This window comes from Alternaria incomplexa, assembly GCF_024043165.1.
Source record: "Alternaria incomplexa strain BMP 0042 chromosome Unknown scaffold_7, whole genome shotgun sequence".
In the NCBI taxonomy this organism is placed as follows: Eukaryota; Fungi; Ascomycota; class Dothideomycetes; order Pleosporales; family Pleosporaceae; genus Alternaria; species Alternaria incomplexa.
In genome coordinates this window covers 518,883-538,143 of record NW_026249856.1, presented here as the reverse complement: position 1 = coordinate 538,143, position 19,261 = coordinate 518,883, and the positions used below count along the sequence as shown (strand labels likewise).

General features: G+C 53.3%; 5 protein-coding genes across 5 annotated transcripts; 1 reads left to right on the top strand and 4 right to left on the bottom strand.

The window, feature by feature from the left end:
* Positions 1-3,475: 3,475 nt before the first annotated feature.
* On the bottom strand, positions 3,476-4,840 carry J4E90_005360 (uncharacterized protein; the record flags this gene model as incomplete). The annotated part of the gene is made up of 1 exon (XM_051434914.1): positions 3,476-4,840. One exon carries the CDS (start codon positions 4,838-4,840, stop codon positions 3,476-3,478), a length of 1,365 nt encoding a protein of 454 aa, XP_051290938.1.
* A 786-nt stretch (positions 4,841-5,626) lies between these two features.
* On the bottom strand, positions 5,627-10,054 carry J4E90_005359 (uncharacterized protein; the record flags this gene model as incomplete). Its single annotated transcript, XM_051434913.1, is given in 3 exon segments — positions 5,627-5,665; positions 5,677-9,201; positions 9,260-10,054. The coding sequence occupies 3 exon segments, from the start codon at positions 10,052-10,054 to the stop codon at positions 5,627-5,629; spliced, it is 4,359 nt and encodes a 1,452-aa protein (XP_051290937.1).
* Positions 10,055-10,618: 564 nt separating this feature from the next.
* J4E90_005358 (uncharacterized protein) lies at positions 10,619-12,579 on the bottom strand (the record flags this gene model as incomplete). Its single annotated transcript, XM_051434912.1, has 2 exons — positions 10,619-12,334; positions 12,397-12,579. 2 exons carry the CDS (start codon positions 12,577-12,579, stop codon positions 10,619-10,621), a joined length of 1,899 nt encoding a protein of 632 aa, XP_051290936.1.
* A 162-nt stretch (positions 12,580-12,741) lies between these two features.
* J4E90_005357 (uncharacterized protein) lies at positions 12,742-13,602 on the top strand (the record flags this gene model as incomplete). The annotated part of the gene is made up of 1 exon (XM_051434911.1): positions 12,742-13,602. The coding sequence occupies one exon, from the start codon at positions 12,742-12,744 to the stop codon at positions 13,600-13,602; it is 861 nt and encodes a 286-aa protein (XP_051290935.1).
* Positions 13,603-15,371: 1,769 nt separating this feature from the next.
* J4E90_005356 (uncharacterized protein) lies at positions 15,372-16,774 on the bottom strand (the record flags this gene model as incomplete). The annotated part of the gene is made up of 2 exons (XM_051434910.1): positions 15,372-16,193; positions 16,250-16,774. 2 exons carry the CDS (start codon positions 16,772-16,774, stop codon positions 15,372-15,374), a joined length of 1,347 nt encoding a protein of 448 aa, XP_051290934.1.
* Positions 16,775-19,261: the final 2,487 nt, after the last annotated feature.

Here is a 19,261-nt window from a genome sequence, read left to right as displayed (position 1 = left end):
GGATATAAAAGACATCGCAGGACAGGAGGTGTCGTTGAAATTGAGTCTCCCTATCGATAGACAAGCTCAGCGCGTGGAGACCTGGACCTGGCGTGGCGGGTTGTGGTGGGGGTGGCAGTTGCGGCCTCTGCGCTCCTGCTCCCACAGCTCCCACAATTCTGGCATCCGACCGTACCGAGGCACTGTTCCTACAACACAGCGTGTTCGCATCAACTGGTACGCTTCCGACTGGTTGAAGGCTTCCATGCGCATACACTTATTATCACAAAGAAAGAGACGGTCGCAACGAGTTGGTAGTAATAGTGGTAGAACAGAGAACGCTTTTGATTGTGCACTACGAAATATCTCAATATGCACCAAATACCCCATCCCAATGCCCATTACCCTATATATGCATCATAAAGTCATAAAACACCCTTTCGCGATCCGCTCAGCTCAAATCGCGCGTAACGACTCAGCTTCCGACATGCTCGAACTTGAGGTGCGTCTCGGCGCGAGCTGGCAATCCGCCTCGGCGAGCGCAGCCTGCATCGAGAAGCCAAAGGTGGCTGCGAGGTACTGCGCATAACGAATGCGGTAGGCCTGCGCAGGATCTTCCTTTGGCTTGAGAAGCTCCTTCTTCTGTGATGAGACACCTGCTGTAGAGATTAGATGGGAGGCTTTAGTATGGTTGATCAAATATACCCGATGCGGGATGGAGAACTATTGAAGGCGTCATGGTAGGCGACAAGGTAGGTGAAGATGAAGGTGACGAAGCAGCGGACGAGTTGAATGGAAGAGCAGGCATGATGTCTGAATTCTAATAGATGATAGATGATAGGTGGGTGTTGTGGGTCGTGATGTAGGCGGAGCTGATTGGCTGCGGTAGGTAGTTCGAGGTTTGTATGAGGGTAGTTCTCTGGTGTCGATCCCGTCTTGTTGCGAAAGAGTTTAGATTGGAAACTCGAGATTGGTTGTAGAGTTGCTGTGGATGCGTTTGCTGCTTCGAGAGAAAGATGGGCAGCAGATGATGTCTTTATACGTGGCTGAGGGCTAGGATCGAGGCACCATTCAATCACGATCGCAAGGGCTTCGGAAGCTTCACCGCACAATCAGAAACAGAACGAATCGCGCCGTCACGATAAGTTCCATACAAGAGACACCGATGCATGCATCTCGATCAGCCCGAACCAATGCAACGTAATTGGGGGCAGATTGTTTCCTAGTACAGAAGCGTGATACATGCCGGTTAGCCATCCATGAATGCGCCATTTGTTTTCTGTTACCCCTGGACCATCGCGCTCCCGTAGCGCTTCCCCAGGTTTTTTCATTCGTGCTTGCCTGTTCGAGCGGTGTAATGTTTTGTTGAGCGCCAGACTACTTTGAGCTCTATGCATGCAATACCTGTTATAGCACACATCACGATGCTCATAGCAAGTATCTAAACTGCGTTGTTCAACGGCACACCGGATGGATGTTGCGTGACGCAGATATTTTGATACAACTGCATTTGAGTGGCACCACCTGACTAACTTAGCCAACATCGCTGCATTAACCCAGCTGCGGAGCACGTCGCCACACGCCGCAAAGGCCAGTAATACGGTTTTTAGAGACGAGCAAATGACACAAAGCCAATATTCGCTTCTATTTTGCGCTCCAAGATGACGACGGCCCAGGTAGCCCTTGCTCATAGTGGGACGACCGTGCGTTGGGTTAGACATCAGCAGCTACGCCACGACTGAGCCATTTACCGGCCACATCTAGTCTTTTTCTCTTTGTCGCGCATGGCCCAGCCAGCTCACTTTGCACCTGCATATCGCTGGTACGGTGTCAGACCTTTCCAGAGAACCACGTTGCTGGCGCACGTCTCCTGGGACGTCGTGGTGCTCTTTGACGACCCATGCCGCGTCGTCTGGCGCCATGCAAGGAAACGGGGAGACCTTTTTCTAGACTATCAGGATCTGCAACTAAACGTCCGCTTCTGAGGGCTGAACCGCAAGAAGCCGCAGCCAAGACTCTCCACCGTGGATGCGGAAACTCATTCGAATTCTCTGCCATGCATTTTGCTGCATGCGCAGTCTGACCCACGTCACACCGGCCCACAGCATAAGACGTCGAAAGCAACTCTTGCGATGGCCCTCGGTCATCCACGATGCTGCAAACATATGCATAGTTTGGCATGATGGCATTTCAGCAGACCAAGGGGGTCTAGAAGCCTCGTTTTACGTACGAGAAAACCGGTGTAGGCCGCCGAAACGTCACGATGTCAAAACGCCGCATTGTTCCAAACGTGTTCTATGCAGGCGCCGCATCACCAGGCCTCGACGATCGATGAGGGGCAGCGCCATAAGCGGGACCGTATTGCGGGGCCGATGCTTTCAATCGGATGGCTCGGCTGAAAGCCGTCATTTGTCTCCAGTCGTCAGGCACACAGCTGTGACCGCGGCAACTTCACCTTCCTGTTTATTTTGACCCAAGACTTGGCAGAACGTCCTTCGTGGACGGGATTTCAGACTTTCCTGCACCATGTCAGCATCCGGAAAGTGCTTTCCGAGGTTGCATGCACCTCGCTATCAAGCACACAGCCACCCTCCCCATGCACGATATTGCCTCAACCCAACGCTAGGCTCATACTGTCAGCACGCGCTTTTGAACATGTCCATGTCGCTGCAGGTGCGCCATTTCCTCAAACAACACCAACACCATTATTCCCGCTGTGGATCTGTCGATCCGGTCCAGTCAACTCTAAAGCAACGTCAATCACCGGGCAGCGCACAGCATGATCAATCACGAAATGCGACACTAGAAAAACGTCAAGTGCAGCGATGTCTTTCTGCTCACCGCTACCATGTAAGTTTATCTTGCGGTCGATCAATATGGCGCGCCCTGCAGGGTGCATGAGCCGATGCCACCAGGGTCGGACGCAGTTGTACCTGATACACACCCACAACCAACAAAATCGATATGGAATATCGTCTAGTGTGGTTTCATGAATTGCGCGAATATTGCGACAGATCCCGTGATGAATATGTCGCAAAGCTTATTTCGACCGCCCTGCGTACCACGATTTGGATGAACCAATGTTTGCAAAGAGATGTGGGTTTAGATTTAATTTTGGTTCACCTACTGTAGTGTTGAGGCGTTGACCGGAATTTTGACTCTACATATCGGGCCTACACCCATTCCATATTGAACTCGCGTATAGTGCGGGACTCATCCGCAATACCAGCCCTAAGCTACGTTCCGATGTGTTCGGTCCGCGCTTACAAGTAAAAACAAAGCAAAGAAAAGCAAACCCAGACGCCCGACGGCCTCGTTTCTACCGTTCACCATCGAGATTTTCTGGGCTCCACGCTTGAGAATGAACCCATGCGCGGGTAGCTTTAGGTAGGCACATCGGAGTGTTGGTCAGTGAGAAGGGGTAGTTTGCCAAGCTGTCCCTCTGAAGTAGTCGTCTCCATACACAACTATAGCAGTCCACCACTGTGATGCCGATCTACCAAAGCTGCCGTTCGTCCATATAGCCAAGCTGTTGACCACGGCCACCAAAGTTGCTCTCGGGTTCACGTGGCTCAGGTGGCCACCTGTCCTGGCTCATCATTGGGGGACCACCTTGCATGCCACCGTCGTCGTCGTCTTGCTCGTTACCCCGTCCTCTACCAACATCGCCCATGCCGTGAACCCTGGCTCCACCGCGCATCGCGTTGCGAAGACCTGGGGGAGCGGCGTGGGGACTAGGTCCAGGAGCAGCACGAGGTGTTGGTGGTGGACGAGGTACTGCCATGTAGCTTGGAGGGCCTGGAGGAGCTGGTGAAGCAGCTGCGCGGGCATAACTGGGTGGTGCTGGACGAGGTGTCGGACGAGGTGTTGGACGAGGTGTCTGTAGAGGCATCTGAGGAGCACCACGACCAAAAGCAGGAGGAGCCTGAGGAGGTCCACCACCACCATATCCAGCAGGTCTCGGCGGCATCCCACCACCGTACCCAGGAGGAGGCCCACCCCCACCCCCAGGCGGACCACCCCGTCCCAACTGCTGAAACTGCTCCGAATCCTGCCAAATCCCATCCTCGGCCAGAAACTCCGCCCTACAAATCGGACACTTCTTTGCATCATCCGGCCGATTCACCAACATCTCTTTCAGACACTCCCTCCCAATAAGATGATTACAACCCGGAATATTCTTAATCTGAATACACAGATGCGACGCGCCGGGCGGCTCCAGACAAATCGGACATTCTGCATTTGGGGGTGTGATGGGTCCGCCTAACGGCTGTGTTTGCTCGGCCATGAAGTCGGCGATGAGTTCGGAGGTTTCGCTTGTGAGACCGTTGGATGGGGGCATAGGTGCTGGTTCGACTTCCATTCTGAAGGAAGGGTCGCGGGGTCCTGTGTTGGGACCGCTGCGTCCGTTGGGAGGGCCGTTGGCGCCGTTGCTGCGGAAGGGGTTGGGGCCGCTCCAGAAAGCAGAGGAGAAAGCGCCTGGTCCGGTGTTTCGGCCGCCTAGGAGACTTCCTGGGTGTGGGCGTCGTTGGGGTGGCGGACCTTGACCCCTGCCCATTCCTCCATGGACGGAGTTGCTGAATGGGCCGCCTGGACCGTAACCTTCTTCATGTCTGTTGCCGTCGGAGTCTTGGTATGTGGAGTAGGAGTGTGTCTGGCCGCCTGTCATGGGACCGCCCATTTCGCCGCCGTACATGGGATCAGGGCCGCGCATGCCACCCATCATGGGAGGCGAGTTGTCGTAATCATCATACGGGTTCGGTTGAGGCTGGCTTGGTCGGCCTCCACCGCCACCTCTTTGACCACCGCCGGGGCGGAAAGGGTTTGGGCCCCCAAAAATGCCACCTTGGAAAGCTGGCATGGTAAATGTGGTTTGAGGGTGTATGGATGTTGGTGAGATGGAGTCTGGCTTCTCAGGTTGTGGTGAGGATCCGGTGACTGTGCTAGATGGTGATTTGTAGTAAGAAGGTCTGGTAGGTTATTGTAGCCGGATAACTCTCGAAACGTGACAGCACAGTGTATGTGGTGAGGATACGCTCGCTGGTGACTGGAGCGGCGAAGTCTGTGGATGTGAATGTTGCAGACAACTTCAAAGTATCTTGTTCAGAATTCGTCGGTCAGAGTCGTGGTTGAGGTCACTCTATCGTCTAGCATATTGCGACTGAAGAAGCGGAAGAGGCCTGGAAGGACATATACGTCGTAGCTCAACGCTGTAGTCAGCCAGACGAAGACGGTGAAGAGGGCAGTATCTTCTACGCGTGACCTTCTCTCGGTCTGCACCTGGTGATTGAAAGGTGGTCGGAACAGTGATGAGCTCCGGTGTCGTCGGCGCGAGGTCATGAACACAAGAGCATGCGCATAGTGTAGGAACAGTGAATTGTATGCAATGTAGATATATTCATTTTAAGGCATGTCGGGAGAGCAAGTAAAGTATCCTGGTAGTCTTAGCCGTCATACACTGTCACCAAGATGGCCTCTCTGCCCATGTCGCCCACACCACCGACGAGATGACATGCCCACGAAGTCCGAACGCATTCAACAAGAGCAGGTCAAAATCCAGAGCCCGTTAACCTAAAAAATTCCCAAGCTGCCTTAGCTGTTTCTCAAGTTGGCAATTCGCCCGCCAGGGAAAGTGGGACTAGCTGCTCTACTCCTGGTCTTGGGCTGCGGCGTTGCACTCGTTCCTCTGGTGCCTACGCCAGGCCTACCTCCCATACTCTTGAGACGAGCTATCTCATCGTCTTTCGTCATTAATGTACGCTTCGTAATGCTCAGCTCCATTTCCAACCTTTTCATACGCTGCTGTTGGTCATCGTAGACTCTCTCGATGTGCATGCTCTTCCGCTTCGTTGCATCCCCAGAAGCCGCCTTGGAAAGTATGATGTGCTGGGCTTCGAGTTCTTCAACGCGAGCAGTGGCGGTAGAGGCGGTGGACCTGGCATCCTGCAAGCTTTCTCTCATGTAATCCAACATCTGCTCTGCTGCCGCAGCCTTCTTCACTGCTTGCTCCGTCTTTTCGTTCGCTTCGTCGAGCTGATTGCGAAGCTTGGCGATTTCTTGAAGTCGTGCATCGTCTCCAAGGAGGGCTGTCTCCCGCTGCTCCTTGAGCTTTTCCTTCACCTCACGCATCTCTGTGGTACGCGCCGTGAGACGTTCGGTGAGAGTGGTGTTGTTCCTGGTCAAGGTCTCGACTTTGTCTTCGGCATCTTGTAGTCTTCTCTTCACACGGCGATGCTCGCTTGCCAGATCCTCATGCACTGTTTGTTGCCTATCCCACATATCCTTGTGCTCACCAAAGTCTCTTTGACCTGCTCTACGAGCTTCTCGCTCTTCCCGAAGCCCTTCTTTCGCATTGGCTAGTTGGGCTCGCAGATCAGAATCGTAAGCTGCAGTGCCGGGCATGGAATCGCTAATATGCGTGACTTCGTGCTCTTTGTCGACCGCAGAAGCAGGCACGGTCTGCGGTTGGGGAGTGAACCGCATACGCTTTGCAGGGTCGAGCTCTTCGTCATCCAGAGGGCGTTTGCTACGTTCAGGTATAGGAGCGTCGGCTAAGGTCTGTTGCGTCTGTTGCGTCTGTTGCGTCTGTTGCGTCTGATACTCTATAACGTCCTTGACACTACCAATGGAAGACAGTGGCCAATCAGCACCTTCCATCCTGTTCTTGATCCAGTAGGAGACTAATTCAGCGCACTCGACGTCTCGTGGTGTGCGTTCATCGATGGCTTTTCCAACATCAGGATGAACATGCGCCAGACTCGCTAGGAGAGTGTGCATATGATCTATGGGATCCAGGCTGGACGTTATGTACCGTTCAATATGGCCGACAGTCCTTGGAATGACTAAATGTAGCACAGGTACGACATCGCAGTTAGGCGATTTGGCCCAATTCTTCTTGCGAATCTGTGCTGCGTCTTGCACACCGTCGAGACAGATGATCAGGTCGGGAACATGTATGATGGGCGATGCATCGCTTGGGATAATGGTGACCAACAAGTTACCTACCACCTCTTTCAGGTTTGCCTTCCGATCTTTACCAGGCATAGTGTAGTTGATGTACGTTGTCTTACAGAACGTCTCAAGGATGCGGAAGAGTGTCTCGTTGTCGCTCTCTGTGACCAATACAACGTGTTTCTGCGGCTCGCAATGTCGCAAATCATTGAATAGCGCTGACAGAAATCTAAATTTGGTGGAGTTTTCCAAGCCAAATCTAGCTGCGTGCTCTGCTTGCGTTGTCGAAGCCTCACCATCTAAAGTGTTCGATTCAGCCTCAGCGAATACCAAGTCCATGTGCGTCTCGATAGCGCGTAGCTGGGATAGAATGTTTTTGACCTCCTCGACTGAGTTGAGACTGTGACGATCCTTCAGGAATGGCTCTAACAGATCCCTCTTTGCGGTGATGTACTGGGCGTACGTATCTCTTTGTCGACCCGAGATATACAAGGGCACGATGAACTCCTGGTCTACCAGCTGCAGATCATCATTGAAGAGGCTTTCGCTATCTTCATCGTCTGCGTCGCTGACCTCCATCTCGTCAGATGTGGGAGATCTTGGTACCGGTACGATAGGCTCTGATGGCTTTATTGCTTCAGCGATAGTAGGCTCTGGATGATTCCTTGGTGGTGAACTCATAACCTTATCTAGTGCGGGAGCTTCTGGCTGCACGTTGCTGGGAGCATAGGCGATATTCCGGAGCGACGTCGGCGCTTGCGCAAGAGGGAAGCGGTCTGGCACAGCGGAAGGCGATCGAGTGCCTTCTGCCGGCTCTTGCGTCTCACGTAGCCTGCTCACTGGCGTAGGCGTAGCCGCGGGCGCATGTTCCACTACTGAGGGCGTCATCGAAGACCTGGGACGCCTTCTGGGAGTACGGCGAGACTCTGCTATGCGCTTATCGATGGCTTCTTGCATCTGCCGCCTAATGATGTCTCCGGTACCCTCGCCCGCCATGATTGAGAGCGATGAGGTAGGAACAGGCGTACAAGGCCGCGATGGAAGTCGAGATGCTTGCGTTTGCAGCGAGTAGCTGGGTGGGTACGGAACCGGCGAGGTCTCGTGATTCAGCGATCTTGAAGGGCGTTCTGGCGATTCCTGCGATGAGTCGTGACGAGACTCAGAGCTAGCCCGATGCGCCACCTCTTCTTCGATAGTATCTCGTATGCTCTCAGATGTATCTTCTTGCGTGCTCAGATCTGCCTCAAGAGGTACTACTTGCGCGTTCTGTACGCGCTCCGGACTGGATGACGCGTGCAGCAGTTGATCACGCAGAGACAGCTCTTCTTGAAGCTGGCCTGACGGTGAGACGCTGTGAGCAGCTTCGGGGTCGAGAAGTTCCACTAACGTGTCGTTGTGATCTTGGTGATGAGGTGCAGTGGATGCTTGGACTGATGGGTGAGGTGGGTCGAGCGCTGGCGCCGGATTGGATTCGCTTGGCACACTTACCCCAGCAAGTACTCGTCCTGGGAGGGCCGGTGTCGCGCAAGCTTGTGGGAGCTGTTCTGAGGACTTGATACAAGATACGGATTGTGAAGGCTGAGAATGCCGAAACGGGTATTGCGACTGGAAAGGGAACTGTTCGTTGTCTTCCAATACCGAATGCTCAATTAGACTTGGTTGACTGTCGCAAACGCTGATCTGCTGGAAAGCTTGATGTTGCGACGGCTCGTTACCACCGTCGGAGACTTGTGTATCGCTAGCTACGTTGGGCCTTGTGGTGTGATGAGATTGGCTGTTCTCGACTAGTGTAGATGGTTTATTGAGTGAGGTCGGGACTTGGTTCGTATCCACAACCTCAGTCGAAGCATTCCTTGTAATGTCTATAGCCGCTGGTTCCAAACGAGGGTGTTCGCCCAGTGTATCGGTCTCCTTGCTTGGGGTAGTCTCGCGTGCGCTTTGTACTGAGTGAGTCTGCGAAGCGGCGTGATCAGCCTGGGGCGCCCCAAGCTCGTTGGTTACGACTCTCTGATGCTCGTCCTCTGCAACACCCTGATCGATTCCGCTGTATTGAATCTGCAGACTATCCTCCGGTTCTGGGCTCGACTCGTGTTCCACCTGTGAGGAAATATGTATGAATTCGAGTGTGTTCGGAGCACCTTGCGACTCTGCCTCAGGTCTCTGCCGCTGGCTCTGCGAGTCTGCTACGGTGGTATCGAGTATCGTCTCGGGTATCGATCGTGCAGGTGACGGCGCGTGTTGTGCGGCTTCTTCAATGAGTTCAAGTAGGCCCTGCAAACACTGGTTAGTAGACACACCGATGTCTGGCTAGGGAAAGGGCTGGTCATACCGAATCTTCAGCAAGATAATTCTCTACTTGCGACTCGTTTGAATCGGTGCTTTGCTGGCTAACGTCCTCGGTGCGTTGGGTCGTGGGGACGAAGCTTCCTTCACCGCTGGAACTCTGCGAGTCGGGGACTATGTCTGACAGATGAGGTCGTGGACGTGCTGCGAACAACTGCGAGCTGTCGAGATTGGTGTCCTGGGTAGGCTCTGGGGTCGGAGCTGGCTGAGACGATGGTGTCTGCGTGAAGCGCACGTATTCGTTCCTCTCGAGACTGTCACCCCGTCGAGTGATCTGGATGCGAGGCGAAGCACGAGCTGCGGGCACTGCGGCACTGGGCAGTCCCTCCGAGTCGGCTCGATTGTCGAGAGATGTCGAAGGACTAGAGGATGCGCTGCTGGGCTCCGGGCTGCTGTCAATCACACGGGGATTGCGGATGCGCCTCGATGCTTGTGCCTCCTGTGGTTGCTCAGCGTGTCCGTTGTCGCTTCCTGGATCTTGCTGATGGACTTCTGCCAAGATGCGCGCCTTCTCCTGTGCCCAGTGGGCGACGAGTAAGTCGTTGGCGTTCTCTTCCGGCTCCCAAGTCGGTTCCCACGTCTTTCCAGTCTTGGAGTCAATCCCTTGCCATTGGATGTAGTATTTGCGTACACCACGGACCACTCGTTCGTCGAGAATGCACTCCGCTGCCCACAAAGTGTCGCTTTGGCTGCCGGCTTCGCTTTGGCTCGAATCGACGTATCGTGAACGTTTGTTTGTGTTGGTTCTCAATGAGTTGCGTTTCCTTTTCGGTCGCGCCATTACGCGCAACGTCCGTTGGAGAATGTGTCCAAGTAGATCGTCTCCATTGTGGGTAGGAAGAGGTGAGAGTAATAGTGCGCCGGGCCGTGGGCGGGTGACTGGTGACTGGTGCGTGGTGAACGGTGATGGTGCGGGACTATCCGCGCATGACGAGCCCGCAGCGGACGCGTCTCGACGCGTTCCCGATTGCAGTGCCGCGGCATCACTGACTCAAAGCCGCCATATCGACTTGGGGGTTCTAGATACTGGTGCCACTAATACGAGCTTAACCATGAAATATCTCTTGCACTTTCTTGCGATACTTTCAGAGCATGCTACGAATCACGCCAATGTCAGAGTCACTCGCGTCAAGACATGAAAACATACGGCCAAGTATACAATGAGTAGATTAGGCAAGCTATAAGATGATCAAGTCACCCAGAGAAGGGCTCTAAAGTCTTTCGTAAGAATGTACATGCTTCTTCCAAGGAATACCGGCATGTGTTGGATATCCTACAGTTTTGCGCATCGATCCTGAACGCATGTCTGCATGCGCCATTTGGTCGCAAGCGTTCATACCTCATCTCAGTATCGCCCGCCTCGTCCGTTACCCCTCCAGCCTCCCCTGTTGCCGTTATTGCCACCGCGCTGCCCACCTCCATAACCACGTCCACCTTGGTATCCGCCACGGCTCTGACCATACTGACCATTGTTGCCAGGACCGAAGTTGTTACCATACTGGTTGCCGCCCTGATTTCCAAATTGGTTGCCGCCTCGGTTTCCACCCTGGCCTCCGTGATGGTTACCAAATTGGTTGCCACCCTGGTTGCCTTGTTGCGGACCGTTCGGTGGCATGTTCATGTTGGGAGGAGGAGGTTGCCACATGCCGTTGAAGTTGGGGGGCGGGGGAGGGGGAACGAAGCCACCACGTCCTTGGAACTGCGGTGGTGGAGGGGGAGGAACACCGAATGGCGGCATTGGCATCGGGAACTGGCCTTGGAACTGGCCTGACATGTGCGGTGGTGGAAACGGCGGCGCGTTGAAAGGCGGCTGATGCAGCATGGGCGGGACCTGATGCTGATGGTTGTTGGGGCTGGACTGAGTGTTCCTGTTCGCACCACTCCACTGCGATCCAGGCTGTGATCCTTCTCTGTCGTATGCCCTTGATGACGGTCGCGCCTCGACGAAACCTCTGCCCTCAGACTCTCGACGCGAAGGTCCATGTGGTGAGACCCTGCGGCGACCCATGGATCCGTCGGGTGACATTCGACGGCGTGCGTCGTCATACTGATAACCCCCGGGGCTACGGCGACTGCGACTGCGACTGCGGCTACGATTGTATCCCCTTCTTCGCTCCCTATAGGGTGGGCCCGACTCTGTCGACGAGGAAGTAGAGGGTCGACTATCGTGGCCAACGCGACGCACGACAGACAAGACCGGGGGGTCCTCCATGTCCTCCATGCGTTCTATGTCCTCTCGCGCGATCTTGATGGTCTCCGGGACGGTGAATTTCTGTATATCTCGACAGAACTTTGGCGACCAGCCGTAGCCGTTTGCCACTGTAGCTGTCTCGCCAGTCTCCTTGTCCTGCTTGACCAGCTGGCCCATGGGATCCAACGAAAGCCTATACTTGGTTGTTTCCCCGGTCGGATTATCGCCCGTGGGCAGGTACTTGAGGTCGATGTTTTCGAAGAAGTTGTCGAGGAGAGCGCGAACGTGTGAACTGACAGGCTTCTTGTCAAACTTCCGTATCTTGATCTGAGATTCGTGGATCGGGCGGCTCGGGTGTTTGATTATGGGCTCGAGCATGTACGATGCGGGGAGGTCGTGCCATCTGGCATTTCGGTCGCCGTGGTATTCTGGAAGGACGTAGTTGCGCTTGCGACCCTGTGCTACGGACAAGGCCTCGTCTGCCTTGTGTCGACAAGCTTTCAGACCCTCTGAGCTCAAGAGCTTGTTAACAGCCCAGTAGTTGACAATGGCTTTCAGCTTCACCTCTAGCTGCGATCCCTTCTCGGTGATACACGCCGCTGCGAGTTCGATCAAGTCAGGGACAAAATCTTGACACGCGTTGCCAAGAATACTCTGCTTCGTCGTGTCGCGATGATGGAACTTGTCAGCATGGAGGGCATCGTTGACGATCAACAAGAGATCCATCCGGTTGCGCGCTGCTTTCTTCGCTAGCGCTGGAGTGCTCTGATCTACTACGACAGACTTTGAAACAGCGATGAGATACGCGCCGAGGGTGGTGATCCGAGCCTTGGAGGGAGCTACGTGCTTCACGATCCATTCTGTGCATTTCTACGAGCGGCGAATTAGTCTGCTCCCGGTGATATGTGATTGACGGTTTTATAGCTAGATACCTGGATATTGATGGGCGAGTTCTGCTGAAGAACGGCATCAACGTGGTTGAAAAGCTGCGAGCTAATTTCGACTGCAATGGGCGCTGAACGATCTTCGGCATCGGGATCCTTCATTGCCTGCTTGAACTTCACCTGCGCAATCGTTAGACCTGACTTGCGCTTGGCATCATCATTTGGCGCCATGTTTGGCAATGTGAGGTTGCGGCTATGAGTTCGTGGTGGGGAAGGAGGTCGACATGGGTGTCGCGAGGGTGTTGATGTTTCCAAGATTGCGAACGCGAACGACGCTAAGCTAGCGCGCCTTCCGCATCGTTCACCCCGCCATCGGCCAAGGCAATCACAAATATGTCCGCCAACGACGCCATCCAAGATGAGGTCACCTCGCTCAACGCCATCTTCGACGAAGGTACCCTGTCAGCCTTAGATGAAGACCAACGTCTATACAGTCTACGTCTGCCGTCGCTGCCATCGATAACTCTGCGTATAGAATTTCCGGCAGACTATCCGGATGCGCCGCCATCCGTGCTAGGCACTCAGAGTGTGGGACAAGATGTCCCCAAGGGTATGGGCAGCCAGGCTGTCGATGTAGTGAGAGAAGTTCTGGCAAGGATCTACCAACCCGGAGAGGCATGTATCTACGATCTGCTCGAAGAGGCAAGAGAGGCTTTGGAGCAAGCGGAAGAGCAAGGAGACATTCAACTACACGATCAACACGAGGATGAGCACGTTGAAAAAGACGAGAACTCTCATATCCAGTCCGACCCGGCCATCGACCTTGGACCGGAGCCACCTTGGATTGTAGCACCCGTCCTCACCGAGAAGAAATCAGTATTTCTAGCCCGCGCAGCACCTGTATCGTCACCAACACAGGCTAGAAAGTATGTTGCGCATCTCCTAGCGACAGAAAAAAAGGCTGCGCGCGCGACTCACAACATGACTGCTTGGCGAATCAAAGGTCCAAGCGATACGAGCTACCAAGACTGCGACGATGATGGTGAGACTGCTGCGGGATCGCGGATGCTGCACTTAATGCAGTTGATGGATGTTTGGAACGTCATGGTGGTTGTCACAAGATGGTATGGTGGTATACACTTAGGTCCTGATCGCTTTCGCATCATCAACACTGCGACTAGAGAGGCATTGGTCTTGGGTGGCTTCGCAAAAGATGGCAAAGAGAGCGATACGAAGAAGAAGGGGAAGAAGTAGAAGAAACATACCATGAACTCATTGTGAGACATCTATCTAGTCTTCACAACCTCATCCGTTCATCTTCGTCATTCCGGTGCACTGGCATGCTCCCACAGCTTTCACCTGGCCCAGAGCAATGTCAATACATAACGCTTCTAGAATCTACTCACATTAGGTTCACCTCCCATTCACTCGGCCGCACAGACCTTGCGTACATAAAGGTCGCGCCTGACTCACGTCCCACACTCACCACATCACTGCGCGTTTCTCTCAGTCACAACCAATTAATCACTGAACCTCACAGAACGAAACCTCCGACACGTACTATTGAGAATGAGTTATTCCGGTCGTGGAAATCATAGATCGAGCTCCGGCAATCGTGCGGGTCAGCATTTCAGCACACGAGGACATCGTCTCGGTGGTGGTGGTGGCGACGGCGGCCATCCGCATCAAACTCGCAGTCAAGCTACAGCGTATGTTCCCCAACGCTCTCGTCAACCTTCTCACATTATGTTCATCGAGGAGGATGATGACGATGACGATGAATACGATACTGATATCGGACACTCCAGTTCCCACGGGTATCACGATGCTATGCATGGTCTAGCCGACACCATGGCGGAACTGGACAGTATGCTCGGCTCTGGGCCACAAGGTGAAAGCACGCGAAGTGCCTTTGGTCCAGGATTCCCTTTTAACGACACAGGCGGTATTCCGGGGTTCGACGCCCTTCATATCGGTATGGGTACTGCATTCGATGATGCACTCGAGGGTGCCTTCAGCCATCCCATCTTCTCTGGAAACGGCGTCGCTCATGGATCGGGAGCTCATACACCTGGAGTAGGACCTGGAGTCCATAGGACTATGAGCTGTTTCGGCGAACACTTTCCATTTGGACCTACCAGTAGCACTCATGTCCATATTGGAGGCTTTGGACGAGGCGAAGACCTGCCTTTTCATGCTCACCCCACCCCATCACGTCGACCTGGGTACGTTCCAGTCCCTACACGAGGCGGTTTCCCAGTCGAATTCGAGCCTCATCCACTCCCAGCAGACTACCAACCAACTGAAAGCAGCGAGCAGTGTATCAACAACTTCGTCGCACGCAACACCGAGCCGCTCACCGCCGCCAACACGACTAGCACGACAAACACCGACTGCCCAGTCTGCATGGAGAACGCTGCGGCTCATCCTTGTGTCAAGATCAAGGGAATCCAAGGCTGCGAACACATGATAGGTCGAGACTGTCTCAAAGAATTCCTGAAACAACGGCCTGATGACGAGAGGACATGTCCTCTTTGCCGAGCTGTCTGGCTTGCAGAAAACGGCGTTTGGCAGGATTCGGATCAGTGGAGTGAACGTATTGCTCAGGCGAACCTAGGTCATCGTTTCGCGAGGTGGTAGAGATGACATCGCGTCGCAAGAAGGTAGTTCTGGAAGGTGAGGAAGCGAAAGCTGATGAGATCTGTGGGTATAGCTATTGTGCGTCATAACCATGAAGCGGGTCTATGGGTCGAGATGAAGTCGAACTGATTCGTCGATTAGATAGATGGATTAGCGTTCATTCTAGGAGATGAAAAAGGATGTGAGAGCTAGCAGGTGTGTCTCAAGTCACAAGAGTGCAAGCAAGCAATGATGTATTATATTGATGACATTCTGATACGACATTCGTAAAGGGCAAAAGCCGAACACCGTGAAGTCCACGTGGGCGCTAGGTCCTCTACCCTTCGCATTTCACCCTCATATCGTCTGCAGATCTGTTCAAATCCCTCTTGTATGAGGCTGTTCTATTTCGGTGGGCCAGTAGCGAGCAACTGCTCAGTTATCCTCCGAAGTTCAGCCTGGATCTCTGCGTCGAAGTAATTCCAGTTCGCAGGTGTCTTGAAGTGGCCCTTAGCCGTATGGTCTTTTCCTCTCCGACTGACGATTGTGGCATATTGAGGAGGCCGGTCGTCTGGGTCAAGCATGGTGAGCTGCATGGATGTCTCGGCGTGCAGTACCTGTTCAAGTTGCCTTATCTGTGCCTCATACTGACGTCGCCTCCTTTCGCCCCACTCCACGGCGGGCTCAAAGTGGTAGCGTGAAAGGCAGATGTACGTATGTTGCAGGGCGCAGGATGCGAGTACATCATATCTGAGCTGGAGGTAAGATACTATGCTAGACTGGCTGGTAGTTTCCACGGAGAACCGGGCATCATCGAGCAGCGAATCTGGGGTTGTAGCAGGGGAGACATGGGTGATATCGAGCTTGATTACCCACGAGAGCTTGTCGCTAACGGACCGTGCGAAGACAAACTCTGGATGTGTCTTATCATTCTTGATCATCCACTCGCCAGTCTTGACGATCAGTCCTTCTTCAGAGTCGCACTTTATCGCGGCGATCGTGCGTGGATAGTCCGTCTGTATTAAAGGAGTCATTCGGTAAGACGTTCGCTTGAGGATGGTCGCGGATGGGAATAGGCAATACGCCTTATTCCAAGAGATGAAGCATACTCGAGCGGAGCACGCGCAGCCTATGAGAATTGCGTCGATGGGAGAATGGATACAGTGAAAGAGAGTGACTGAAGTTTCGCCGCCGTCACTAGTCGATGTCTTCTTGAAGCAAGAGAACTACCAGTAGTTAGTCAGGTACGTATGGAAAATGATGTAAAGCAACGCAGGCCCACCTTTGAGCTGCCAAATTCTACGCTTCCACCCACGACCTCACTATCCAAAACATAGCCATCCTGTTCGAGATAGCTAATGAGAGCTTCCACCTTCTCCCCAGCTTGCGTAAAGAGCTGAAGTTCATTCTTGACCTGCAGACGACGGAAGAACATTCTGGCGAACTTGCTCCCGATCAGAGTCTCGGTCTGGGCCTGTATAGAGCGAAACGTCTGAGTGTACTTGAAGAATGGCTGCAGGCTTGTGTTGACGTTCCACTGAGTCTTCTTCATGTTTGCGTACAGGTCCGACGTCTTTCTGCAGGCTAACTGAACATTGCGTATATCATCAATACCCAGGTAAGATGTGATGAGTGAGTGCGTTGTGTAGCGCGACTCTCGATTGATGACAAGATCCATGAGGTCTGGCACTGGATTCGGGGGTGGGCGCGGCAGAGACATGGATTGGACACTTGGAGGCGAGATGTCTCCGAGTTCTTCCACGCGCGCTTTAGCAGGCTCGGTCGGGGGTTGATTAAATTGAGCCATCGTGGTCGCGAATAAGTGTGAAATGCGGTTGGGTAGATCGATGCAGCCTTGAGAGAAGAGAAACGAATGATATAAGTACTCAAGGCGTAGAAATCGATTAGGTGAAAGCCGGGAAAGATAAAAAAAAGGCAGTATACCACGCGGGCCCGTCTTGGTGAAATAGACTCTGAGGTGGATTGCGGTGCCTTAAGCTATCGCATCAAGTGCGTGTAAGAAGAGTGGATTGTCCTTTGCAAGAGGGTCCCCAGCCCATTCACTGAAGTCCTCGATTCGCAACTGGCACTTGAAACCTCTTTCTTCCCTTCCATGACCAATCCACAGCAGCGCCTAATATGATCGCACCTAGAATCGGTCCCGCATAGTTCATGTTGAACCTGTCCACAGGGAGGATAGTGGGCAGTGGCATCCAAACAAAGGTGAAGACGATGTAGCACAAAGCTCCAGCGTTGATGTATGCGCCACCTGCGCCCAGCTTGAACGGACCCCATGGAATTGGTAGAGGCCTCGCGCTTATCGTCCGACGCCAGAAAAGGAACAAGATGGGCAGAAAGTACGATAGGTACAAGCCCATTGCGGGAAGGGAGATAAGAGCGTTGAACGCGGTACTCGAAGCAACGTTGATAAGAGCCAGGATACAAACGCAGAGGCCGCTGAGACACAATGCATTGACCGGTACCCTCAGCTCAGGGTGGACCCTGGCAAAGGTACGCGAGAACGGTAACCCCTCGTCCTTGGAGAACGCCCAAATGAGTCGAGAAACCGAGGCAAATATGTTGAAGAATGATACAAAGATTATGTAGACCAGCATGAACATGAACAAGTTTGTGGCTGCTTTAGATCCCGTGGCCTGATAATAGACTTCGATGATTGGTAGTGGCGAAGCGGAAGCGCAATGCACGTCTCCAATCGTAAAGAGAATGGTGATCATATAAAGAAGTTGCATGAGACCGTTCATTGCGACCGAGAATATGATAGAGCGCGGCACCCGGGTATGTGCTTGCTTGACTTCGTCGGACATGTGGATGACGCTATCGAAACCTGAACTCATCAGTACAGCTGTGTCGAGCCAGAACTCTATCGAGAATTACCAGCCAGCGGGTATACAGCAGTGATCAGCCCTATACCCCAGGCCACTGTGGGGTTTCTCCAACCACTAATGTCGTGGGTCAAGGTCTGAAACACATATTCCATGGAACTCTTTTCTGCCATTACAGCCAAGGTAATGATACTAGCAAAGAAGAAGGCAACATGGGATATTGCGCCCGCTGTCTCGAGGGCGTTGATAATTTTAGGAAGCCAAAGGTTTCCAATGAACGGAACTATTGTCGAAGCACACATGATGAGTGTTGTGTGCCACCGCTGAACCACGTACTCTGGGCTATTGAAGGTGGCCATAGCGGCGACGATATTGGATATTAGCGCTGCATTCGAAGTGCAGCAACAGATCCAAGCGAAGACGGTGATCCAGCCTTGCATCAAACCGAAGAAGCGATTCCATATTGGCGCGAAGCGGCAGACCACCGGTATTGAGCACCAACTGTAGGATCCATAGAAGACATTTCGGCAAGCGACAAGGCTACTAGCATGGTTCCTGTCCATGCGAATATGCTACCATAGACAATGGACGCTGGGCCGCCATTGCTCAGTGCGAACTGAAAAGTGAGCGCAGATGCTTCCCATGAACATTGCATGAGGAAGGAAAAGTTCACAGAAGACGAGGCGTTGATGTATCGCTGTTACTCGTTAGTGAGAGCGCACGTTCGAGTTGTGTTCATATATCTAGTGCCCCTCCCCCAGAATCCTGCGTGCCCTTGGCTCTCTGCTCCTCGGTTGCTTGTTGCGCAACGTTATTCTCAGCCCTCATAATGTCGCATCTCAGGCCAATCGGGTTTATCTCTGTCGCCTTTGTCGTTTCCGTCATCGATAATGAGGTGTTTCGTATTCCAGGAAGATACCTTCAAAAGATAGGGCCCATACTCTTTTTATCAGTATAACCAGCCTTTCAGGATTAGTAACCCAAGTCTCGACCTGCATACATGATCGATGAAAGTACGTCGTACAACGTGAAAGTATGCATGGTCATTCGGCCGTCCTGTGTGGCGGGCCTACGAGTGGCGTCCACTGCCAGCAGCATGCATGTCATCATACATCCAGAGAGATGCAGTAGAAGCTGCTGAAGTGCTCAACCGGCCAATCTGGAGCAGAATTAGAGTATGCCACCGCACGTTGCCAATACCTCTGTTCCGAATTTTATTTGGTGATGGGTCTACTGCCTCCCTCACGGCTACCGACCCAGGCCTGCTGGGGGCAACACGCAGCCATGACCGTCCACCGTGGAGTTGTAATCATGTGGACGAGATCATAAGTTGGAATTACACACCCCATTGAAGATACTGCGCTTCAAGAAGAGAGGATCTCCTTGCATGTTGGCGGCTGCGGTGGAAACCCGATTGCGACAGCGTATGACGTCATCGCTACACTTGGTCG